We start from the raw sequence: 26,584 nt of genomic DNA, 5'->3' as shown, positions 1-26,584 counted from the left end.
GCTGGTGCTTGGCACACAGCGGGGAGCACCAGGTTTGAGGAGGAACGGGCTGGAACGCAACCTGCAGAAAGGGCCCCTCTCTGTGCTTTCACCCTGGGGCAGCTAGCCACGTACTCTTCAACTCTCACGGCTCCCATGCCCAGCCGGTGCCCACGCCACTCTCACCATCCTCGTGCCCAGCCAGCTCTTGCACTGCTCTCTATCACAGTGCAAAAGTCTAACTCTCATGGTGCCAGCCCAGTGCGTTTATCTGCCCCTTGCAATCCTCACTCTGAGAAAGGAAACTCTCTCCCCAGAGCTAGGTTGCTGGGGGGGCATCTATTCACATTAGTGCCCGACACTTTACCTTCAGACCCCTGCCAGGAAATCCAGGCTGTGCCTGGCTCAGATGCAGAGAGCCTGCATCACTCTTTGCTTGGGGCGTGCAAGAGTCTGGATGCAATTATGGGGACAGCGTAGCTCTCTGAGAGCCAGCGAAGCATTTTTCCCTTTGGCGTCCCCTCGAACATTTCCATTCCCCACCCAGCCGCCACCCCCACAGCTTGCAATGTGACAGCTTAACCCTGAGCCATAATAATTGCTACCATTCGCTCCTTTCCGGGGACTGGCACTCAAGGATCTCAAAGCACTTTACCAATACTGGGCCCAATTAAGGGGTAAGTCCAAAGAGCAAACCAAAGGAGCCGACCCTATTATGATGCCATTATCAATGGGGTGTCCCTAGCTGGAGTGCTGAGCTCTGGTCACCCATCTCGATCGGGAAAGAGCAGATAGAGGGGCTGGGGGTTGGAGAGATTCGTGTGTGAAGAGAGACTGCAAAGATGGGTCAGTTAACAGAGCAGATGGGTCAGAGGGGACAGGCTAGGGGCGGGTAGCTAAATGGCAGAGAGAGGGGAGATTGGGTGCCCCTCTTTACCCTTCCTCATGATACATGATCAGAGGCCTGGGCAATGAAACTGAAAGGCAGCATATTTATAAACGATGAAAGGAAAATCTGCTCACAGCCACAGATATCACAGAGACCTAGAGCTTAGCAAGACTCAAAAAAAAGGATAATGAGAACTATATTCCCCCCACTCCAGCTGTGCCAGGTGCTGTACACATATATATAGAGACAGTCCTTGCCCTGACGAGTTTCAGCCTAAACAGACAAGAGAAAGGCTGGGAGGGGAAACTGAGGCAGAGTAACAGGGCAGTGACTTGCCCAAGATCACACCGTAGGTCAGTGGCAGAGCTGGGAATGGAACCCAGGTGTCCTGAGAGCCAGTCTAGTGCCCTGCTCACTGGACTACACTGCCTCTGGCTGTTCTTTTTAATGAGAACGGGAGGGGGGTTGTGGTTTCTGGGTGCAGCACTTTGACAGCCTGGGGTAGAGGGTGCTGGGCTGGAGACATGCTGAGCGCTGTTATTTTCAGTTGCATGGCGCACTGAGAGTCATGTTAGAAACACAAGAATCACCATTATCAATAGTAAACGGCGCCTCCCAGCCCTCTTGTGAAGTGGGGATTATTATTATCTCTGCTTTGTATGCGGGTAATTGAAGCACGGAGAGGAGATGTGACTTGCCCACAGTTACAGAAAGGAACCCAGGAGTCCTGACTCTCAGCCTCCGACTAGATCACGCTGTCTCCAAGAGCCGAGCAAAGAACTCAGGAGTTCTGACTCCTAGCCCCCTGTTCTAACCACTCCTCCCCAAGAGCTGGGAAGAGAACCCAGGCATCCTGACTCCCAGTCCCTCTTGCTCTAACCACTGGACCCCATTCCCTTCTGCTCACGTACCCTATAATCCAGGAATGAGACAGGCAGAGGCAAAAGACATCAGAAGCTCTGTTTGCAAGTGTACTCATGCTCCAGGCTGGCAGTGCCATGGCTCCGGTCCTTCTGCACACAAACCGCCTGCAGCTCTGGTCTCTCTCCCCAAAGCCGTGGGGAGCTGAGAGTTTGCAGGGTCTGGTGCAGGAGGAAATCCAGGCTGGGCTCGAATCGCACCACCCGGGGGCACGGGGTGTCTGATATTGTTCTAAAAACCTTCATGCCTTTGGCTTTTTACGAATAGGAGGGTTCCTGTGATCAGAATTCCACTCCCTCCACCCCCGACCTGGCCTATATACCCCCCCTACATCCACACACCCCCTACACACACACACACACACACTGCAGAGAGAGAAGGCAGCTCCCTACCTTCCGAGAGGAGCCTGGCAAGGAACTCCGTCCAACATCCCCAGAGAGCAGGGCACTTCCCACGCTAGGCCGGTTAGCAGCACCCGGGTGGCAGCTGTCCACACTGACCGAGTCCCGTGCCTGCTGCTAGCCCAGGCAGTGCGTCCGAAGGGCTGGCTCCCAGCAGCAGTACGGTGCAGTGGGAGGGCAGTGCTGGGCTGAGTGTGTGGGATTCTGTGTCTAATAGTCGTGCTGCGAGCTGCAGGGGGAGCAACTCACACACACAACAGAAAAACAAGCAAACTTGGAGGGGAAACAATCCGAGGAGAAGGAACGTGCCCTCTGACACCAGGGGATGGAGGGAAAGCTGGCCCTCCCTGCTCCAGGGGCATCCTGCCAGCGAGCACCATGCTCCTGCAGCTAGCCCGCAGCATGGGAGAAGTCCCTCTTTTAAGGAAGCCCCAGAGAGAGCCTTCCCTCACTCACACACACTGTGGGATTGAGACAGCTTCTCCCAGGGCTGGATGTCCCCTGCCAGCAAGCATCAGAGACTGATAGTGACGCAAGGGGACACACTCCGAAGAGCAGAGAATTTGCAGGGAAAAGTCACTGAGGACAAGCTGCCCATTGCTCCGGGGTTTTAGTGACCCTAGCAAGGTCAGCAGCTGAGCAAATCCCCTCTGGCCTGCCCACAGAGTGCCTAAGAAGTCTGTCCCTTCCCTTCCCTTCCCTCCCCAGGCCACCACTGTCCCTCCCGGCTTATCTGGAAAGCTGGCAGCACTGTGCAGCATTGCAATTAAAACAAACATGGATCCGGAGCCGGAGAAAGGCCATTCAGAGTTTCCAGTGACATTTCCAGAGTGAGGACGCGTTCCAGGGAGAGGGAGCCCAGCCAGAGGGCTGAAATAATGAACTGCACACACACACACACGCACACACACACACACACACGGAGCTTGGCTCACTCCGCCTGTTACACAACACGAAGGCCTTGAGAACTCACGGGCTCTCACACGCAAGCGTACACACTAGGGCCAAACATTCATCCACAGAGACATGGAGACAGTCGTGCACCCCCACCACACATGCACTTCTAGAGACATATGGAGACATACGTGACTAGCGATCATTCATGTGCATATTCCTGCATGCAAACACATGTGCACACACGGATACAGACAAGCATATTCCCAAAGTGCCCTGGCACAAACATGCCAACCCAGACCCCCATGCAGAGTCTAGTGAGGGGTAGGGTGCCAGCCTCTGCCAGACACACCCACTGGCCATGCATGCCCTACCAACATGCATATTGCACTCCCCTGATCAATTCTCCTTGCTCCTTGAAGAGTCTGTGACAGGCTGCCAGCCCTGCAGCCTGGAGACCTTGGTCTCTCCTCTGCCCCAGAAGCAGCAGAGCAAGCTCCCTGCAACCTGCGTCAGTCCCGACAGAGGCTGGCCAGTCTCCAGCGCCCTCTGCTGAGGCACTGGTGCTGTGGACGCCTCTCGTGCTAGGAGCTGGATTGAGACAAACTCATTTCACACACGGGCCCCTAATGGGAACAGCTTGCAGTTGCTGCTGACCTGGGCTGTGTTTGAACCAGGGACTAGCCCCGGGGCTAGCCACCCCACCCGCATGCGATCCATTCTTCACCTTGGATCCATTCTCCATCTTTGCACCCAGCCTCTATTGTATCCAACCCACATTTCTTAGGAGATGGGATGAGGGGAGTCAGCTGGATGCTCAAGTAAATTTGTTCATCTCTAAGGTGCCACAAGTCCTCCTTTTCTTTTAGCTGGATCAAAGGTTCTGCTTTCGGCCCATTTCTCATCTCACCATCCGCTGCTGCAGGCCAGACGAATATGCTGTGGACGGCATATTGGGCAGCGCAGTCCCCATCGTGAAACCATTGCTCTGCAGACCACCCTGGGATCGCCCGAGTGTGGGAGATGGTCTAGCAAGGCAGAGGCGGAGCATGCAGGAGGAATGGAAGAGAAGTGGGGGTAGTAGAGACTAGGCTGGGTGGGATAAACTGGGGCGGGGAGAGGCGGGCTGCTTCCTTGAGCTGAGAAGGGCCATTGCCCCCCTGAACTGGCTGTGAGGGTATTTCAGGGATCCATCCCTGGTGCACAGTGGGAGTTTGGCAGCAGCCTCTCTTAGCCTTATGATCCAGCTCATGGCTCTCTGAGCCCAGCTCCCTGGAGGGAAGAGATGAGGTCATGGAGTGGAAACGACCGGGCGTGACTGGCTGCAGCTATTGTACAGGCAGGTTCTCATCTCGTGTCTTTCCTCTGGTTTTGGTCCGGATGAGCCTGGCTTCCACGCTGGGGTGTTTGCAACCAGCTGTCCAAGCGACACGCAGAGAGGGGCAGTGAGCCAGGGCTAGCGCCCCCTCCACTACAGCGGCTTGCGGTGCCCCTCTGCCAGGCACATCCATCATGCAGAGCGCGCCGGCCCTTCTGAAGAACTCTGCAGCGGTGGGAATAGAACCCAGGAGTCCTGCCTCCCAATCCCCTACTCTAACCGCTAGAGCTTGCGGCCTCCAGCGCCAAGAGCAGAACCCCATCTATTCTTTTAACCACTAGAATACACTCCCTCCTCGAGGTCAGGATAGAAGCCAGGAGTCCTGATACCCAGCCCCACCCCCCGCCCCCGTTTTAGCCACTAGACTCCCAATCCCCTCCCAGAGCTGGGAATAGAACCCAGGAGTTCCGACTCCCAGCCCCAACCCGAGTCCAGCGGTGAGACAGGAATCTGGGAAGAAGCGGCTCCTCCCAATCCCCTGGGTGTCTCTCCGGCTACCTCCATCCTCTCAGCAGCAGCAAAGGACTCAAGGGGATAGGGCAAACTGGGGAGGCGGGGAATGGAGGCTGGGAACAAATGCAGCCACTGACCATTGCAGAGCTGCATGCACCAGGCAAGGAGCCTCGGGGCAGACAAGCAGGGCCCGTGCCCCGGGAGCAGGGGTGCTCTAAGGGATTTGGTTAGAGGGGTGATGGCAGGTAGTTGGGGACTCAAACACAGCAAGGGGAGCTGCCCTGGTTCTTGTACAGCGGGTGCGCTGCATTGCTGGTATGCAGCCACTCCTGGGATCAAATCTTCACAGGTGCATCACAGAGCTAAACCTCCCCCCCCAGCCTTGGACAGCCTGATGCTCAGGGGGCATCATGCCATCTGGGACTCGTGGACAGGAGCACATGCTGGAGAGGGAAGGCAGAGACAGGTTTCCCGAGGGACCGTGCCATGTGACTGGAAGCACAAGCCACAGCGAGCTCTGCAGACCCCTAAAGGTGAGCGGACTGTGGACGGGCTGTGCTGGAAACCCAGCTCTAGCCCTAAAGGATGGACAGCAGCCAGGTGCATCCCCGGCGTGTGTATGTTAGACCGAGCCCGAGCGTCCCGCGCTGGAGGAGGAGCTGGGCAGCTGCGAAGGCTGTTTAGACAATGCTTTAATCTCTTGCTTCCTGCTCCAGTGTCCTGGCAGCCCCCCAATGGAAGCCCCACCCTCTCCTGCCCAGCTGCAGCCTCAGGCCCATGCAGAAGCAATGGTGACTTGCACAGAGCCCTACGTCCCTCTCCACCCCGGGACAGAGCTCACTTAGCATGTCGCTGTGGCCAGAGGGGACAGGGAAGTGGCCTCTGGGTTTAGTTCCCAGGGGTTTAGTCAAAGGTAGGAGACTTACCTTCCTCCCAGCTCTGTCTGATCCCACTAATCCCAGCACTGCACCCCTGCAAGGATTCCTCAGTCCTTCCTCCCTTCTCTCCCCCAACCCAAGCCTCGCTCTAGGCATCATTCCCCAGCCCTGCACCTGACTGCACTATCCTGGAGGCCACAGTGGCTTTTACGTCCCAGCTCTGACCCCCGCATCCCTTTCACCAACCCAGCACTGACCGGCACTGCTGTGCATCTGGGCATGCACAAGGGGCTTTGCTCCCCAGCCCTGCCTCACATCGTGGTCATCTCCACTTCTCTCTCCTGCACTGTCTGGGCCTTCCTTCCCCTCTGACTACAGCCACTGCTCTTTCGGCTCACCACACACACAGGAAATGGGGCAACACCTCCCCAGCCCTGCTCTTCCCAGGCCCTGACTTGAGAGCTCTAGTTATTTTGTGCGCTAAGCAGGCAAAGCCGACCCCGAATTGTCCAGATGAAGCATTGATCTGCCCCCGTCGTTGAAACCAGAGCCCTGTGAGGTGGGGCAGACTCCACGTTGTTGCTGCTCTAGGGAAGTAAAAGCAAGGGGGATCTCCAGGAGGAAGGGATTAATCCAGCGGGGCAGCTGAAGGCGACAAGGCACTTGCCTGCACTTCCCTTTAATCAACATTCCTACAAAGGGGAGGGAGAGTTGGGAATAGCGGCCGAACTGGCTCTCAGGCTGCCCTTCCGCAGTACGGTTGCCAACTTTCTACTGGCATAAAACTGAACACCCTTGCCCCGCCCCTCCTCTGAGGCCCTACCCCTTCTCCAATGCCCCCCCGGGGGCCAGAAATGAGAGGTTTGGGGTACAGGAGCGGGCTCTGGGCTAGGGGGTAGAGCTGAGGGGTTCAAAGTATGGGAGGGGGCTCCGGGCTCAGGCCCGGGGTTGGGATGTGAGAGGGGGTCAGGGGTGCAGGCTCTGGGCATCGCTTACCTCAAGCAGCTCCCAGAAGCAGCAGCAGCATATTCCCCCCTCCGGCTCCTACGCGGAGGCGCGGCCAGGCACCCTCCCCACAGCTCCCATTGGCCGCGGTTCCCACCCAATTGGAGCTGCAGAGCCAGCGCTTGGGGCAGGGGCAGCGTGCGGAGCCCCCTGGCTGCCCCTGTGTGTAGAAGCTGGAGGGGGGACATGCCGCTACTTCGGGTCACTTATTACCAATAGCCCCATCCCCCAGGAGTTCCCAGCTAGTGCCTCAGCGACAAGCTGCTGCCACTCTGTGCAAGGGGGTGAAAAGCCTCTGGAAAGTGGAGTCAGCTCAGCAACCTACAATACCTTACTGGTTAGTTTCCTTTTGTCAGAGAACTGAGACATTCCTCCAATGATCCAGAGCCTCGGGCACACAAGAACGGGCTGTGGCTGAATTCCCAGAGCCCCCTGCTCTTTCGTCTTTAACCCCTCTGCAGCGAGAGCCTGCTGGGCTCTCCCTCAATGAGTCTATCTCATCCGCGCTATCCAGATAAAGAGGCATCTTGGAAGAGAGGATGGAGCCCGGGCTAAAACAGATCCCCCACTTCCTGTCCCCCCACTACTCCACGTTGCCTTTGCATGAGAAACTGAGCACCAGTCCATTGCTTTAATGCTGACAGAGTATAAACAGCTGATGTTGGCACAAATCACTCAGGGTCTGGAAAGATCTAGGGGAGTTAGCATAGAGCTGGTCCAGTGCCGCAGTGGGCATTCTTGCTACCGAAGGCATGTAGCCCAGAGTTGAATACACACAGACTGAAAGCTGCTTTCCCCAGCAAAGCCCGCCAATTAAAGACTGGCCAGAAACTCAGGCACCTGCTGGAGAGGGGTGAGTATGTGTGTTTAAACAATGAACTCATTTTCCTCCCCCTGAGAAGAGTTAACAGGGCACCTCCTGCTGGTTTGCAAACATAAAGCACCATATAAGAAAAGCCTTCCTCCAAAGGAGATGAGGCTGGGGAGTACACAGGATGAGAAATGAAGAATCAGAAAAGAACAGGCCTACTACAATAGATAAATCCCGCAGGCCGAGAGGCACCACCGATTCCAGTCAGTCACGATGTTCCGATAGTGAGATCACAGTCGTTTGAGATGGGCAAGGATCCCCGCTGTGGGTCATAGCGGACTCGATCTTAGTGAAAAGGCTAAGAACAGGCTCTGTGCCACCGCCACTCCCCTTCCACAGCACACAGACAGTGCCAACAAGTTAAGCCTCAAGGCTGCAGTGAGCAGGCACGTGAGGAGGACAGCATGTGGGCGCAGGGATTGGTTCACACGGAACGCAGTGCAGGACTGGGGCCTTCGTTTCTAACATGCAAGCAGATGTTGTCAGATCCAATCTGATCCCCCAAAATTAGATTTGGTTAAAAAAAAAAAAGTTTCACAAAACTTCAGACCAACAAGAACTACTCCCAGGATTCCCCCCCCCCCCCATTTTTAAATTCCAGAGGAGATAGTTAAATAAATTCATTAAGTGAACAGGCCCCTGCCAAGTTTGCAAAGAGTTCATTGCAGCAGGGTCAGAAGAAACTGACTAGGAAAGCGACTAGTCAGTTATCAAGATTCATTTATTATTTTGGGGGGCAGGGACTGTATTTTTGTTCTGTCTGTACAGCGCGCAGCACAGGGCGCTCCTGGTCAATGACTGGGGCTCCCAGGAGTTACCACAATGCAAATAACAACACTGAAAAATGCAAAGAGCAAGCAACAGCGTAACTAGTGGCACACAAGCTGGATTTTTACAGTCCTCTGTGTGAGATTTAACAATCGCTGGTGGTCTTGGTAACACAGGGAGGGACGAGAACTTGGCCTTGTCTCTGCTAGTGGAATTTCTCCCATTTCTCTCTAGCCCATCTTCCATCAAAACAGTACATTTGCCTCTATACTACACAGGCAAGGAGTGTAAATATCTCATGTCATCAAGCCCAGAGGTTAAATCCTAGACCAGGGGTTCTCAGCCTGGGAGTTACGTGTTGAGGGGTTCTGACCACCCTGCCTTTCCCTGCTAAATGGTTGCGGGTTGCTGGGGATCTCCCAGTTAGATGCGGGAGGTCCCAGAATGGGAAAGCCTGAGAACCACTGCCCTAGATCTCACTGAAAATGACCCTTGCAATGAGATCTGAATGACATGCATTCAGCTCCTAACAGGCTGGTGGCCTTTGTACCCAATGCACATACAACGCCATAAGGAGAAAGAGCAGCTGCCTATGAATGATCCTTTCAGAGTGCTCTGTAGCTGGAGACACACAGACACAGCCCCACGTCGTCACATGCCTTGCTGACCCAGAGAGCTCCCACCAAACCAGCTAACATCCACAAGGGTCATCACAAAGTCTGTGCAGACCCCACTCACTTCCCTGGCTCCTGCTTGCTGAGTGGTCTTCGCCCTGCGATCCTCCTTCTCAAAGTACAAGCTTTCACTCGCCCTCACGCTGCACTGCTCCTGCTGATCTGAGCCCGGACCGTCCTTCGGTCGCAGATAAATATTTAACACACAGACTGTGACAGAATCAACAAAGTTCGACTGTTTCCTGTTTGCTAGATAACAGGGTGCTAGCCGGACAGCTCTAGGAGCATGCAGGCATGGCCTGATTGATTAGATATTATTCCCTTCCAGCAGGGAAAGCCGGGTGCACAGAGCTCATGTCTCTTACAGCACTCACTCGCCTGGCATTGCATTCACAATATTAAGCTTTAGCTTTCACCCAGGGATTTCAGGGGTCTCTAACCTAAACCAGTGATGCTATCACCAATTCACAGAGAGTCTGTGGCTTCCCCGAGGAGGGAGAGCTAGGACTAGAACCCAGGAGTTCTGACTCCCAGCAGGGGGCAGCTTTAAAGCTTAGGCTGGATAGGCAGCTGCCGTGGGTGGGTGCCTGGGGGAATTTCCATGGTGCAAAGGAGATCTCCAAGGAGAGCACCAAGTTCCAGGGAACCAGCACTAAAGAGGAGGAGGCTCTGAAAACGTCCGCTCAATGCGCAGCAGTAGCCAAAAAAGCGACCAACGTTAGGAGCCATCAGAAAAGGGGTGGATCGGAAGACAGTAAATATCATAGTGCCTCTGTATAAATCTAAGGATTTATGAATGCTTGAATGCTGTGGGCAGTTCTGGTCGTCCCCTCTCAAAACAGATCTATTGGAATTGGAAAAGGTGCAGAGACGGGCAATGAAAATGAGTCGGCGGATGGAACAGCTTCCGTATGAGGAGAGGTTAAAAAGATGGGGACTTTTCAGCTTGGAAAAGGGACGACTACGAGGGGTGGGGGGGGGGTGGTGAATACGATGGAGGTCTATAAAGTCATGACTGGGGCGGAGAAAGTGACTAAGGACGTGTGATTTCCTCCTTCTCATGACACAAGAACTAGGGGTCACCCAATGGAATGAATAGGCAGCAGGTTTAAAACAAACGTAAGGATGTACTTCACACGATACTCAGTCAACCTGTGGAACCTGTTCCCGGGGGATGTTGGAAAAGCCCAAACTATAAATAGGCTCAAAAAAGAACTAGGTAAGTTCATGGAGGATCAGTGCATCAATGGCTGTTAGCTAAGATGGTCAGGGAGGCAATCTGGGTGTCCTAGCCTCTGACTGCCAGAAGCTGGGCGTGATGGCGGGATGGATGGATCACTTGATGATTCCCTGTTCTGTCATTCCCTCTGGGGCACCTGGCACCGGCCACTGTCGGCAGACAGGACACTGGGCTGGATGGACCTTTGGTCTGACCCAGTGTGGCCGTTCTTATGTTCTTAGGAGGCTCAGAAAAATAAGTTCCCCGTCCTAGTGAGGAGGAGAAAACAGACAAGACCAGAGGCAGTGCCAGACCAAATCTGAGCAGGGGTATCCTGGCTCTGACATGACCCGTACTGGCTGTTTCAAGAGCAAGGTGCAAGAAAGTCCCCTAGTGGCTAATTAGGCAATAACCTACCTGTGAGTGGGCTTCCTTCCTGACCTCCATGAGTCAGTGCCCTGACGCAGGTGGGGCTTTTATCCCTTCTCATTATTTATTCTGTCCAACATAACTGAATGATTGTGGGGGGAGGGGGTGGAGGGAAATGGGGGAAAGTGAGTGAGAGATGGGCAGGTTGAGGGGATGGAGGCAATGAGCCAGGGGAGGGAAAACACTATTAGGGACTGGGGCACTGGAGAAGAGAGGAGGGTCCCGTCTGTTTTAAAACAGCCATAACAATGCTGATGCCCTAAGGAAAGGGAAAACAATACCTGAAACGTAGCCATATAGGCACATAGCATGTTCTAACAGTAGCCATGATTATAATACAGTACTTCCAACTCCGGGAAAGTGCCTGCTGGATTCCCCTACACTGAGCTCCCTGACTTAGCACATGTCCACACAACCAGTGACAGCTGCAGCTATGTCTCTACAGCGCAGACACTTGCTGCAGTCATGGATGGGGTGTTTCCAGCACTGTGGTAAATCCACCTCTCAGAGGGGGGAGCTAAATTGGTGGAAGAATCCTTCCATCAACCTATCTAAGCCCACACTGGGGGATTAGGTCAACTTAATTACTTTACCTGGGGCATGACATTTTTCACAGCCCTGAGCAATATAGCTAAGCTGACCTAAGTTTTAAGTGTAGACCAGGCCTTAGATTGTATGTGTCCCACACCTGGGCCCCTGAGGCGCCAGTCACTGGTTGGAGGCCTTTGTTTACTCATGCTATACTCATGAATAGTAATAATACAGAAAAATAAATTGTACCTGCATCAGCTCTGGCTCAGATTTTCTACTGTGATGGGGGGATACAGAGGAACCTGCAGGGAGAGAGAGATTTCATGCTACCCTTTATTTTACTCTGCTTCTGCCTAGGTCCTCCTGCCTGGGGTAGGCTATGGGGCCTTCTCCCACTATCGCTGAAGTCTAGGCAAGGTTTGCTATCTATAGTTCAGGACCACTGGCTCAGTGCCTGCAGTCAAAGTCACTGGCCTCATATTTCACACTGAAAGCACCATAGAAATGAGAGATGGGGAAAGACAGATGAGATTACACTTTGTCTATGGCACCACAGGCCAAGGCAGTATGGTTCCCTATGGTATATTCTCCAGGGCTCTGTCCAGCTTGATTTTCCATAACTCAAGCAGAAAGCTCTCTCAGGGGACTGAGGTCCAGCAAGCAGCTGCACTAGGCATGTATAAGCAGGCAGCGTGGCTAACTCCATGTTTTACCCTAGGAAAACAAGTCAACCCCTGGATGTCCTAGCATACCCCAATGGGCAGAATGAATAACAAGAGTGCAAGCACGAGGCTAGGTCTGCTTGTTGGTATCTCATCTGTACAGGTACCTGCCTAATAGAGCTTATGTACATGCTGAAGGCTCAGAACACCACTTGTCCTGCAGGGAAAGTTCTTCCTTTGGTATTTAAAGATGAACTCACCATTATCCAATGGAATCGATGCAGCAGAAGCATTTTAAGACACCAGGGTGGGCAAGCGCTGAACAGCACATGTTAAACGATAATAATAATTAATAAGTAATAAGGTGCAGTAAGCAAGCCATCTAGCTCTGGGTATATGTTGTTGAGCTGAAGGTAACTGACTAGATTTCACAAGGTGAAAGGAAAGCTGATAAGAAAAGCATGCACAGCTGAGCCCTGCATCGCTTGTTTGGCTTAGCACTACCCTTGGTCTTCGTGCTCATAACCTTCCAAGGACTTACTGGCAGCAGGCTCAGGCGGCAGGACTTGACCTGGCCCCGTCTCCCTTGAGGACGCTCGTGAAGTCATCAACACATTTCAAAAGCCACACTCCGTCGCTACCCCCATCAGATCAGCAAGCAACTGGAGGCCCCCCTCAGATGCCTCCAGGAAGGGCACACGTGACAGCCACTGCTGCTGCCCTCCAGCACCTGGGTTCGTGTGCTCCTTTGTGCCTGGCCTAGGTTAATGTTGATCGAGTCCCCGCGAGCCCAGAGGAACAGCCGCGGATCTATTTGTGTCGCCTTGTGCAAGGGGGGCATATTCTCCAGCAGTCAGCGAGGGCTTCCCATACCACACAGGATCGGGTCCACCCCACGCACAGGATGACCTCTACTACTTAGACAAGCAGTGTTGCAAAGGGAGAAGAGCCAAATGCAGAACGTCAGGACTCCTGGGTTCTATTGCCAGCCCTGGCCCTTATTTGCTATGTAACCTTGGGCAAGTTACTGAATGCTTATGAATCTCGGATTCTCATCTGCAAACTGGGCACACCGAGAGGCTGAACGTATCACGATTGGTGAAGTGCTTGGAGATCCTAAAAAGGAAGACGTGAGAGGATGGGGCCTGCGGGTATATGATATAGCTGGTCTGGCAGCTCTGCCTGCAGTAGGGTCATTTTTGGACCAGCAACACAGTGGAACAGCATGAGGCAAGTCGAACATGTTTTGTTGTGGTGTGTTGTTAAGGCATCAACTGCAGCCTCTAATCGCCTCTGCTCAGACCTGCCACAGCCCCAAGGGGGGTTCTGGTAAGTAACCACAAAGAGCAGCAGGGACTGGTCATGTTTGCAAAGCCACCATTCAGAATTTAGCAGGAAGGGAATAGGATTCTAAAGAGAAACAGCGGGTGTAACTCCAGCAGGTGGAACTCAGTCTCCATTCAGAGATCTAGGCCAGCAAGAGAACCAGATAGCTGAGTGTTTGTTTAACCTCCGAAAAGCCCATAGAAGGACACCGTACACTAGCAGGAACAAGCTATAGGATGAAGTTAATCCCTGCTGAGGGAGTCACTCTCAGAACAGGGCTCCATCCCCTACAGCAAATTTGGGAGACATTTGCACATATTCCAAGGGGCAGTGATAAATGGACAGCAATGATTGTCTAAAACAGGGGTCGGCAACCTTTCAGAAGTGTGCGCCGAGTCCTTCATTTATCACTCTAATTTAAGGTTTTGCGTGCCAGTCATACATTTTAACGTTTTTAGAAGGTCTCTTTCTAGAAGTCTATAATATAGAACTAAACTATTGTTGTAGGTAGATTAAATAAGGTTTTTAAAATGTTTACGCAGCTCCATTTAAAATTAAATTAAAATGCAGAGCCCCCGGGCCAGTGGCCAGGACCCGGGCAGCGTGAGTGCCACTGAAAATCAGCTCACGGGCTGCCTTTGGCAGATGTGCCATAGGTTGCCTACCCCTGCTCTAAAATGTAGGCCCCTGATTCACACAGAGATCATTTTAAACAGCGAGAACAGCACAGTAATAAGGTGCAGTAAGGCTCATCGCTTCCTCTTGGTATTTACATGGCTCTCCTCACTACGGGAGCTGTAGCACTACAGGGGAGGGGCAGAGGGGCCCTAAAAGGCAGTTGGCACCAGTCTATACGCAATCATTGTTGACAGTAATAAAGCCGGAACTAAGCCCAGCAGTGTTTCCTAACTGTTATGCAAGACCAGAGTCATGTTATACACATTACCTAATCCTCCTTCAGTCATCCTTGGTGAACTATCTCCTCCTCCACAGAGATTTCCATCCTAGGTTAACCTAGTTTTACTGTGTCTTTGTAACTCACATGTCACTTGACTCATATGAACGTTACCCTCCCTGTCAAACTTGAACTGGGAAGAATTTCAATTGCTGCTCCGTAATGCCACTGAGAGGGGGTAGGGGAAGAACTGCTGCTCTAGGGCAAGGAAGAGCGGGGGGGTTTTCAAGGAGGAATCGGAAAACATAGGCATCATATATAATATTTATCACCACCCTCTGTAATCTTACTGGGTGTTCCTATGCCACTCCCAGCTTTACGAGAGAAAGCCTGGCTCAGCAGATCAGGCACCAGACTGGCTGTCAGGAGAGCTGGGTTCTCTTTCCTGCTCAACCACTCACTTGTGTGTGACCTAGGGCTACACCCTTCCCCGTCCCTGTTTTGTCTGGTTAGACTGAAAGCTCTTGAGAGCAGGGATTGTCTCCACCTGAGTGTATACGGCACTTGGCACACAGGTGCCTTGGTCTCAGGTGAAGATTTGAGGCCCTCCTGGAATATAAATTAATAGTAAGACCACGTGTGAGCCTGTGACATCTTACTCGATGGCCACAGTTCAGAAAATGGAAATTATCTCTGCACAGACATGACCAGGGAATTAAAAAAATACAGAAGCACAAGAGGGAAGAGTCCTTAGCCTCGATCCATTCAGATCCTTGCACTTGACTCGGGGGAAATGTCTCTCCCGCCAGCTTGTGCTAAACAGGGGCCGGGGCGGAGGGGGGAAGAGACAGCGGAGGAGGCCGGATGCAAGCAACTTATCAATAAACCCTGTTCAGTTTTGAATGTTAAAAATAAAGCACCACCAACATCTCAGCACCTGACCTGGGATTCTCTGCAAGAGCAACAGCCCCCTCTGCTGGTGTAATGGCAGCACGAGCCGTGAACACAGCAAATCCAAGCAGAACGTGGGAATCGGGCACTGGTTTGTCGAGTTTTCAGTAGAGGGGGTGGTAAAGACGAGCTACCCCCAAGTACAATTTAAAAATGAAGCCCATTCCAGACCATAATGCTTCCCCATGAAAGCCCTGGGACTGTAAAGGACGACACTATTTACAGAATAGCGACTGGGGAACAACTCACAGGCATTTGCTGGAATAGTACCAGCTACTGCTCTGCCTTTCAGACAAGGATCTGAGCACCTTACAACTATAATTAACCCTCAACCTACCTGGGGAGGGAGGTGAAATATAGGAATATCAGCAACCTCTAGCCTGCAATGCAGCAGCTGTGGTGAATGCACTATACCACAGTTTAAGGTAGGAAGGGAAGAAGAATCCATCGGAAACAAAAGAGGGAATTTAGCCAGGCACAGTAGTGTTAGCTGAGTTGGAGTTTCACTGTATTTAAACACCCGCATCTTTAAGAAAAGACTGGCCATCTTTAATCACTATGATTATTCAGCCTCTCCGTCCTAGAGCACAGCTCCATGAGCCATGCTAAGAGGAGAGTACCTACCAGATCCAGGGCACCACAGAGGTACTCTGAGGCCATGGTGATAAGCATGGTATTAATACACCTAAATAAAATAGAACTTCCTGCACCCCCAACCTGCATCTTCGAAGCCTCCCATCAAGTCCTGAGTCAGTCCAGCCAGATTTAGCGGCAGGAGACAGAGTGGCCCAGTGCCTCGGGCAATGGACTGAGTCAGGAAACCTGCATTCTATTCCTGGCTCGGCTGGGTGACGGGTAAGTTACTTCCCCTCTCTGTGTCTGATTCCCCATCTGTCACATACTGATCTTCCTTTTTATAGGGTGCGAGATCTCTGGCCAAAGTGTTATACATAAGAAGTAGGTAGCAGTGTTACCATGTGAGATCACCACAACAGTGGTGTGGCTGCAGGTCATGTGACATGGAAAGGGCATTCCTACCCCAAAAATATCACTCTGAGGAACAAATCCCCATGCAAATAGAAGCAGGATTTTCCTCTCCAGGCCTTATATGCCAATGACTGGAAACCCACTGACCAAAGCAGACTGTGAAGAACTTCAAAAAGATCTCACAAAACTAAGTGATTGGGCAACAAAATGGCAAATGAAATTTAATGTGGATAAATGTAAAGTAATGCACACTGGAAAAAATAACCCCAACTATACATACAATATGATGGGAGATAATTTAGCTACAACTAATCAGGAGAAAGGTCTTGGAGTCATCGTGGATAGTTCTCTGAAGACGTCCACACAGCGTGCACCGGCAGTCAAAAAAGCAAACGGGAAGTTCAGAATCATTAAAAAAGGGATAGAGAATAAGACTGAGAATATCTTATTGCCCTTATATAAATCCATGGTATACTTGAATACTGCGTAGATGTGGTCCCCTCAACTCAAAAAAAAAAAAAAAAAGACATACTGGCATTAGAAAAGGTTCAGAAAAGGGCAACTAAAATGATTAGGGCAGAGGTGGGCAAACTACAGCCCGCAGGACCCTCCTGCCCGGCCCCTGAGCTGCTGGCCAGGGAGGCTAGCCCCCTCCCCCGTAGCCTCAGCTCACTGCGCCGCTGGTGCAGTGCTCTGGGCGTGGGGCTGTGAGCTCCTGGGCAATGCAGCTGCAGAGCCCGGCCTGACCCGGTGCTCTGTGCTGCGCGGCTGGCTCCAGCCGGGCGGCCCAGGTGCCTGCCCTGATGCAGCTGCGCCGCCAGCCACTGGTGCTCCGGGCAGTGTGGTAAGGGGGCAGGGAGTCCGGGTTGGATAGAGGGCAGGGGAGTTTGGGGGGTGGTCAGGGGCGTGGATAGGGGTCGGGGCGGTCAGAGGGCGGGAAACAGTGGGGTTGAATGGGGACAGGGGTTCCGGGGGCAGTCAGGGAGACGGGTTAGTTGGAGGGGGCAAGGGTCCATGGGGGGCAGTCAGGAAGGAGAGCAGGGGTTGGATGGGGCAGCGGGAGGCAGTCAGGGCTGGGGGTTCCAGGGGCGGTCAGGGAACAGGGAGAAGAGGTGGTTGGATGGGGCAGGGGTCCGGGGGGGGCCCATCAGGAAGGAGGGGGGGTTGGATGGGGAGGCAGGGGGTCCGGGGGCGGTCAGAGGACAGAAAGCAGGGGGTGGAGGGGGCAGGGCTCCCGGCGGGGCTGTCAGGGGGCGAGAAGCAGGAGGGGACAGATAGGGGGTGAGGGCCGGGCCACACCTGGCTGTTTGGGGGGAGACAGTCTCCCCTAACCGGCCCTCCATACAATTTCTGAAACCTGATGCTGCCCTCAGGCCAAAAAGTTTACCAGCCCCTGGATTAGGGGTTTGGAACAGATCCCATATGAGGAGAGATTAAAGAGGCAAGGACTTTTCAGCTTGGAAAAGAGGAGACTAAGGGGGGATATGATAAAGGTATATAAAATCATGAGTGGTGTGGAGAAAGTGAATAAGGAAAAGTTATATACTTGTTCCCACAATATAAGAACTAGGGGCCACCAAATGAAATTAATGGCAGCAGGTTTAAAACAAATAAAAGGAAGTTCTTCTTCACTCAGTGCACAGTCAACCTGTGAAACTCCTTGCCTGAGGAGGTTGTGAAGCCTAGGACTATAACAGCGTTTAAAAGAAAACTGGATCAATTCATGGAAGTTAAGTCCATTAATGGCTATTAGCCAGGATGGGTAAGGAATGGTGTTCCTAGCCTCTGTTTGTCAGAGGGTGGAGATGGATGGCAGCAGACGGAGATCACTTAATTATTACTTGTTAGGTTCACTCCCTCTAGGGCACCTGGCATTGGCCACTGTCGGTAGACAGGATACTGGGCTTGATGGACCTTTGGTCTGACCCAGTATGGCCATTCTTATGTTCTTGTTCTTATGATCCTCAGACGCACCACAGTGAATTGGATTTGAATAAAGACACCAGAGCCAAATGACTGTCATTTAATTTTTAACTTTTTTTTTTTAAAGATGACTTCCAATTTACATTAAGACAGTTCTAACAAATTCATTCCTTGTTCACAAAAAAGAGAAATTATATTAAATAATTTCTGCCAATAAATAACATTTTTCACCATTTTTCTTTAAACATAACTAAAAAAAGCAAGAAAAAAGGAGGCAGTCTCCAGGCAACGGGCATATGCTCCTTCAGCGGCGAGAACCTAAGTCATCATCACCATATCCAACACATGTTCTTAGGGGCTTGACCGTCCTTTGGGTCTGAGGCAGACAAGCCTCCGAGCTGTTCCGTTACAAGAATCTAGCTAGGTAAGATTTACCCGTGTGGGGTGGTGTGCCAAGAAAGGCCCTTAAAAATAGGTGTGCGGGATGGCATCACAGTAAAAGGTTCTCCCAAAACAAGGTGAATGCACCTTTGTTCCCAATGCTAAAATATCCCATTGCTGACTCCCTCCTTGTTACATGCACCTTGCTATAACATGCAAAAATAAGACAGGCTGCTAGGGACAGCCTTATGGAGAAAGGAGTGCAGTGGCACTGCCCTTAATAGTCTGGAGTTCCATGGACTGATCGTACTCCTTGGCTTTTGTGGTTTTTTTTTTTAATTTTTTTAATTTTTTTTTTTTTTTTGCAAAGTCTCATTTGTCAAGCTTCTGCAGCTGGCTGGCAAGAGGGGATGGAAACAGAGGACGGAATGGAGCTCTGAGATGAGGCCTCTTTAGACATGCATAGTTCCAAGGCAGAACCAGTGCTGGGTTTCTGGGAGATGGGATGGGGAGCTGGAAGAGGAGAAACTACTTCATGTCTCTGCAATACTTTTGCACTGGGAGCAGGGGAAATATTTAAGCACCTCCCTCTCTCAGACATGGCTTTGAAGGCCACAGTTCTTTGCACTCGTCTGTTACAATGCAGAAGGACAGGAGCCCCTCTCGCACCAAAGGCTGTGGTTGTGGGATGATGCTTTGCTGGGAATGAGCTCTGCTTTCTTTCCAGAGCTGCCCAGCACTCAAAGGCCTAGGCTTCGAGGTATCTCTCCCCCTCCTTCCTTGGGATACAAAGAACAGAAGTGAAGGGGACTGCAAGGTTTAAATGCTTAGCACTGAAGGTTGGTTCACATACTGTTTACATTTTAAAAGCAAAAATCCTGGCCGCTCCTGGCTCTGATTGCGGGTGGAATCTCAACATGCCCAAGACAACCACAGCTGGTGATGGTACACTCTTCCCCGACTGTCAATGCACGATCACCGCTGCTCACACACGGCTACCCACTTACAGCACCACTCGGCGCAACAGGAGCTAGTTAACCTCTGAATTAAACAGGAAAAGCCAGGACAGGGAAGGTTACAAGATGAACATCAATTAAGGGGTAATTAACACCCACTCTTCCCAATCTGCACTGCTGCTCACCCCCTCGCCCCATTAAGAACACTGCATACTGTGCTGAAGAAACACAGACCCTGGCACTGTTCCCATAGCAACAGGAGGCTGTGCTTCGCCTGACAGCATCCTATCTGCATGGGCTTGTGTGGGACATGGAATACGTTTCCAGCAGCTCTCAGCTTGATAGAATAAGGAGGGGAAAGACCAGATAGCTCCTGCAAGGGGAAGCCATGAGTCACCCAGAGAGCTCCTTCCGCCCACAACATGCTGGGCTAGTGACTGCTGTCAGAGCCGCTCAGTACTGCTCATTCGAACTGATTGTGACTAATGTGAGAGCTGGGCTCCTCCCCATCGGAGACAGCCTCATTGACTGACAATTAGCAGAGGACTCGGGACTCCTGTTTAAGGAACACCCAACAATTAACAAGCTTAAAAACAAGCCCCCTCTGGCTCAACGTATTGCTAAGTCACAAGCCAATCAGAATTTAGGAAGCCAGCTGTCACCCCCAGTTATGTCCTCCGATTATTTGAGGATGGATAATTGCGGCAAGCACGCAGCTCCAGTAACTACGGTTTCGAAGCTCCATGCTTTGCAAACACCACTTAAGCAATGCTATGGTGAGCCTCCAGGTTTGAAACAGAAACTGATCTTTTTCTTTTGAGGAGTAAGGGCAAAGAGGGTCACAGCAGAAGCTGGTAGGGCTGAAGTGCGACCTGCTTTTAAAAAAAGCACAGAACAGGACAGCGTTTCATGAACAAACACCTTTTCTTTTCAAGAAAGCCAACACCAGCAGCCCAGAGCCCACGAGCAAAGCTTCTGTTGTAACTGGGGCAGAAACAACGGTCAGTGTTAAGCTTCCAAAGCGTGATGAGCAGAGGATACCTTGGCAGTGTCTTCTCTTCCCACCATTACTATGTACAGGAGGGATCCCACCTAGTCAAACATCCCCCCCGTTATTCACTAACCCCTAAGGAGGGACAGATTCATCTCCTTCTGGTGCCTGTCACATGGCTCTTGAACCAGAGATGCTGCTCAGAGAAGATCTCAGCCAGGTCAGAGCATGTAGGGCAGCATACTGCACTACCATCCATCTTTTAAAAGGAAGATGTAATGTTTAGGTCTATTCCTGCTTTGGAACAGATGCCATAGAAAAGGGATATCGAAAGGGACCCCTTGCCCCACATGGAGTAAGAAACAGACAAGCCTTCCAAAAACAAACACTCACTTTCACAAAGCGGCAGTCATGTAAAAAAAATGGTGACATGTGACTGTAAGAGTCCATCGCTAAAACCCCCATCTGCTCAGATGCAGTGTCCTAAATAACTGGTATGAAATTAAGTTTGAGACATATCATTAGAAGTGACAATTTAAAAGATTCCTGTAAGGCAGCTGCCTTCCTCTGGGACTGAGAATCAAAGACTATGCCCACAGCATGAAGGAAAGATAGTAACATCAAGGGACTTCAAGACAAAACAGAAAACAGGGTGCGTGGATCACCTAGAGGGTAGAGTTTAACCCTGCTCATCTGCCTCATCTGCTTGGTGGCACGCGGTGTCATACATTTGTTCAAGTGGGAAGGCGAGTGAAAAGCAGCCAGGGACTAGCATTTGAGTGATGCTGCTTTGCAATAGAATAAGGAGGAGGGGATTCAGCTAAAATGACCAATAAGGGAAAGGCAGGAAATGAGGAGTTTGCATGTTGTAAAAATAAGCAACCAGGTTTGGATTTTTCAAAGTCCGTTTCAAAACTCGATTCAGTCAAAGTCTGAATAAGTAAATGAACCTAACTGGGTACTCTGCTTATTTAGATTCCAACTTCAAAACACTTTACAATGTATAGTGGCCATCTTTTGGCGTCCCCAGTGGTGGATTTATAGTAGAAACCCACCATCCCCGAAAGAGATCCCCTTTCCCCCAACTCACTAAGAGATATACTATACAAACTGCCTTCAAGAATCTCTAGCCCAGATCCACTGAGTTCTCCAAGCCACTTTCCTTCTCTAAAAATTATCCTCCTCACTACAACCAAAGGACACAGAGGTTTCCAAGAACGTACGTGTTTCACAAGTCCCTCTCTGCACTGACCATTCAACAGCACAGATATTTAGGGGAAGGGGGCAATGATCAGTATACATCATCAATCCTTCCCCATGCCATCTATCCACTTATCTGTGGCCAGGTAAATTACTCCCTCTTTCAGATGGAGTCACTGATGTTCCCTGGACGGCTCACCATCTTCCATACAGCATACATCTTCCATACCTCCACTGGCCACTAGGTTCTTGCTCACCTAATCCCTTATGGTGGGTGGGTGTGGGGTCGGTCCGTCTGTCCTGGTTGTTACTGCCTGTGGCAACACCAACACCAAGGGCTTGTCAAGACACAGTGCACGGCAAGCTAGGGTGTAAATCCTAGTACACTAACTGGCTACATGGATCTTGCTGTTGCGCACTAAATGCTCCCTAGTGTGCACTGACCTACTCCTGTTTCAATGGACTGTAAAGCAAAATGCATGGTGTTCTGTAAAGAACATTTAGATGCACTTCAAGTGTTGTCTGTACTGATGGAACGATGCAAATGGTTTGCTTCACAGAGTCTGAAAACCAGAAGCTTTAGAAAGAATGGTGACTAGAGGGGATGCTTTCCCATGCCCACCTTCCAGGTCATACTAAGAGGTTTTTTGTTCTATTGGAATCCTGAAAAAAATGCGCTAGAATTGGATAATTTGTACCCTTATCCCCAAGAGATAATGCAACACCCCAGCTGGAATCTCAACTATCCACTTTAACATCACTTAGGATAAAAAGTCTTCGAAAAAGAGAAGGATGGGTCTGAACCAGTCGCACCACGCAGCATGCCATCTTCCACAAAATCAATTGTGAAAGCAGCGGATGCAGCTAGACAATAAAAGTTGAAGAAAACAACAGCAAACTCAGTGAAGACAGTTGTGAAAACATGTTTTAAAATGAAAGATGCTGCTTTTGAAAGCACAGGCTAATTTAAAACTGTACCAAAGTCAAAGATCAAAGTTGCTTGGGACTCTGTGTGGGTTTTTTTTAATCCTCAGAGGATCCCCTTCTGTGGGGGAGAGGTCAGCTGTACAGCACAACACTTCATATATGCACTAGCAATTAGATTGGTTTCTAAATTAAAAAAAGATGGACTTTTTATATACTGAACATAAATTAAAAAATTACAAAATGGTCACCTTTCTTACAGAATGGATGCAAACTGGATTATGAACGTGCCTCCAGGTTAAGTTTATTTCTCCCCATCCCTATCCCACCCCAATAATAAATAAATAAAATTCATTAAGTTTTGGATCCTTTAGTGGTGCAGATTGGGCATTAGAACCATTACTAAGCTTTCTTCCCTGTGCCGTTCTTTTCCGCAGAGTTTGTTGAGGTTACCAAGTTCACCGGCCCGTCTGGGTGCACTGAATCTTTGCGCGGCGGCATGCGTTCGTTAATGCGGTCCAACCCTCTGGCTTCTTCGAAGCTGCGGATCTTGTGCTGCGGTGAAAATCCACGGATGGCTAGAGCAAGGAGGGCAAAGAAGAGAGTCAGTCTGTGCAATAGCATACCAAGGAACAGCCTATCAGCACACACCATACTACAGAACCGAGAGTCGTGGCTACAGAGCACATGTCTGGTTAAGAAAAAGTAAGTAGCAGATCTCTGTATGATTCTGTTATTGTCTCACGAACTGGCAAAGTTATATTGGTGACATGTAGAGTTGCATTATCTTTCATTAAACCGATTTCTAGGGCCCAGTTCAATTTACTCAGCAGCACCAATAAAGCCAGTGCTTATTTGCATTGTTTTCACTTATGACTTCCCTCGCGATACTGTTTAGTGGGGGCAACTTGCAGGCCAGACATGTGCCCTGTATTCTGAAGAGTTAATGCAGTGAAATAGCAGCACACTTTCAAAGCTGAAAAACGTAATACTAAAAAAAATAGTGAGGACAAATCAACAAAGGGCGTTTTACTTCAACACAAAAACCACGCACTGCAACACCACAAAGAGGAGAAAGAGCTAATCCTTGGATCGGAAAGGAAGCATTTTATCTTGCATGACCAGGAGCTAAACACATGGGACAGAGCCCCACTGCAGATGCGTATGTCTTTGTTTCTACTCAACCTCGCAGTAATTCAAGTTCCTTGCAGGGACTGCCCTACACAAAGCATTTAGCTGGTTTGCTTTCCAATAGATTTAAGTAAAAGGTTTTGCTCCAAGTGTTTTTAAAGACTAAATTCTTTTGGATATTGTAATCTCCAAATAGTGCGGTTTTACCCAATGTAAATCTGATAAAATTGCGAAGGAGAATGTAAGTTTCCAAAGCAGTAATTTCATTACTCTGGTATTACTACTTTAACTGCAGAGAGGATACTGCCTCTCCACACTGTGTTCACTCCACCCGAAGGTTAGGGAAAGGCTGAGATCAGATCCCAAGGAGCCACGATAGCAATAAATACAATCAAATATTTCCTGTATTGTTTTGGTCAACTGTTCTTGCAGCCTTCAGAAACATATTGTCAAAGGCCTGAGCTGAGCAACAAACCATCCAGTGATGAAGTTTCAGGAATCAACACTAGGACCTTGATGAGACACCCGAATTCTCAGTCTGGGATCCTGCTACAGAAATACAGCAGTCCCAGAAGCCCGGTCTCATGAAATTAAGCATTCCAACTCATCTCTGGGACACCAAGGCTGAGACAGATCTGAGGTAGCCCAATATGTTATTTATTTCCCCAGAAGGGGCCAATCCTCCCCCCTTTTTGGTGATGCAAGAGTAAAAAGCTTTCATACTGCTGATAAAGCTCCTTAAAATTAGCAGACAAACATGATTGAGTCTCTCGCAGGTTTCTAGCCATACCTTCCCGTGCCTCTACCGCTTCTACTGTGGCTGTAAGACAGGAGGAACAGTGGCATGCAAAAATGAAGACAGAAAAGAGTGAGTGAACTAACATTACTGCTGCCATTACAGAGACCCACAACCTTCCCCGCCCCAGTAAGGATCGTGATGAAGATCAGCTGGCAGAGAAGGACTGACAGGAACTAGAGACAGAAGGACTGGAAGGGGATTTCACTCAGCTGGGATTTTCAGCTGAGGATTCAAGCTTCAGGCTGTTTGGGAGCCTCCTTCCTCTTAGTGGCACGAAGTTCACCATCCATGTCAAACTGCTGAGTCCAAAAAAATTAACAAAGCAACTAACAGGGCTGGCCTTTCAGCACCCCCGGGGCCAGGTGCATGTGTGTCCCATGACAGCCATGGGGCTGGTACCTCCCGAACTGAAGAGTGCCACATTTCCATTGGTTTGCAAAGCCGACCTTTAATGGGCACCAGCTATTGCCTTCAGCTTAGTGATGCTTTGGGAAGGAGACTTCCATGGATGGAACTCACTGCCTCATGGAGATTGCAGTGCACAAACCTACCTGTGGCAGAAGTGCCCTTGTCATTTAAAGAAGCAGCTGACCTTAACCAACAGGCTGGCACTTGGACAGGAGGGGAAGGAAAGGGGGTTGGCTCCTTTTCTGGCAGCGGAGTGCTGAGTAGCACAGTAACTAGGCTGTTCGGCTCCTGATGTCTTGAAGTAGAACGCAAGACAGGCAGATATTTCAAACCTACTTGGCTTCAACTCCTCCCACAAAAAGGGTTACTAAGCAACAGGACACCATAAGGTTTCAGCAATGTCATGTCTCCCTCCGCCCCCGGAACTGCTGTGATTGTCAACGTGCTTGTGCTCTTAACCCCTGTCAGAACACCTGGAAGCAGAGCATTCTCAATGGAGGGACCTTGACTGGAATCTATTTCCCCTTTAGGCTTGAGAGTGCCTGAGATTGTTAAATCCTTGTGGCATAATGCACAGGTCACGTGTTCAGGCTTCCAGACAGAGGGTGAGGAAGGGATAGCGTTGTGCGTTAACATTGTAGCTCTGGGTTGAACATCTTTAGTTGACTCTTGTTAATCTCATGTCATTAAAGATCTGTAAATGGCGCAGAGACGGTGAGAAGGGGAGCAAACCAACTCCCAGCCCCCCCGCCCTCACAATGAGGGCACAAGATGACCCAATACAACACTGAATGCTCACAGCTCACTGTGGACATTATCTGTGGAATGCATGACAGAACAGGGGAGTTTCTAGAGTGGTTTTTGAAGGAGGGCATTCGGTGCATGTTCCAAGCATATGAGTAGCATGGAAGGCAGCATGAGGTTAGGAGTGGACAAGAAGGACAAGGAATGACCAGGAGAGAAGCTTGGGGAGGGCATGAGAAGCAGGATGGTGCTTAGGAGCTGAGCATGCAGGTAGCAGGGGAGTTATGGATTGCCTTGAAGGTGAGAAGCTCAGACTTCATACAGAAGAGGGGAAGTCAACAGAGACTGAACGAGGAGGAGGGAGAACAGGGTAAGAGCGGCAGGAATTATCTAATTGATCTGCCATCTCTCTCACTATTATGATCAAACCACAAAGCTCTCTATGAAGCTGTGTAAAGCTAAAATCCTTCACTTCAGGTCAAAGCGTAGCTCTTCAGAAACTTTGGGACATGTCTGCATTGCACCTCACCTCTGAGGTGGTGGGGGTTCTGGGGAGAGGAATAACCTAAAAAAGCAATAGACAGAAGTCTGTGTCCTAAGCTTGTTTGCATCTGTCCGGTCTATAACATGCATCATCCTTCAAACTAGAGCTGCATAAAACAATGCTACATGACTAAGTCTGGCTCTAGTCTTTTGTATCCCAAGGTCATCAGAACACCTTTAAGGTGAACACCTGCTCTCTCACCTACTGACTTTCTATTCTCATGCCTGTAGCTTAATCAGTGTGGCAGAAATCACCTTGGACAGAGCATAAAGTAAACTCGCACATCTCCTTGGACAAAGAAAACCTACAAAGCTTGGGAAGATGCCACATCCTCCAAACCCAATAGCAAGTCTCCTCTCAAGCACCCACGAAATATTTAATCAAAGACAGACAGTCCCAGAACAAATCTCTTTTGAGCCATCAGGAAACCACCCAATGCTCATTGGAAGGGAAAGCAGGCCGATTATATGCC

At 50.4% G+C, this 26,584-nt stretch overlaps 2 protein-coding genes across 10 annotated transcripts in view; both read right to left on the bottom strand.

Moving 5' to 3' along the window:
• Positions 1 to 9,239, bottom strand: part of SORBS3 (sorbin and SH3 domain containing 3) — a 39,662-nt gene extending 30,423 nt beyond the window's left edge. Inside the window, exon 1 of one of the 4 annotated variants that reach the window (XM_074940061.1) lies at positions 9,176 to 9,239. The gene's annotated coding sequence lies outside the window, so the exon portion shown is untranslated. Of the gene's footprint in view, positions 1 to 2,181; positions 2,663 to 9,175 lie in introns of those variants that run through there. The other 3 variants (XM_074940062.1, XM_074940060.1, XM_074940063.1) reach the window with 3 other exon arrangements.
• An 8,907-nt stretch (positions 9,240 to 18,146) lies between these two features.
• The window catches only part of PPP3CC (protein phosphatase 3 catalytic subunit gamma), a 52,556-nt gene continuing 44,118 nt past the window's right edge, over positions 18,147 to 26,584 (bottom strand). For 3 of the 6 annotated variants that reach the window (XM_074940150.1, XM_074940151.1, XM_074940153.1), the window contains 2 exons: positions 24,408 to 24,437; positions 18,148 to 23,064 (listed from right to left, as the gene is read on the bottom strand). In XM_074940150.1, the coding sequence (XP_074796251.1) occupies positions 22,889 to 23,064; positions 24,408 to 24,437 (206 nt within the window). In that variant the 3' untranslated portion in view covers positions 18,148 to 22,888. Of the gene's footprint in view, positions 23,065 to 24,407; positions 24,438 to 26,584 lie in introns of all 6 variants that reach the window. The other 3 variants (XM_074940152.1, XM_074940155.1, XM_074940156.1) reach the window with 3 other exon arrangements.

This window comes from Natator depressus, chromosome 26 (genome assembly GCF_965152275.1).
Source record: "Natator depressus isolate rNatDep1 chromosome 26, rNatDep2.hap1, whole genome shotgun sequence".
Taxonomy (NCBI): Eukaryota; Metazoa; Chordata; order Testudines; family Cheloniidae; genus Natator; species Natator depressus.
The sequence above is the reverse complement of the archived record's forward strand: the minus strand, read 5'-3'. Positions and strand labels throughout refer to the sequence as shown.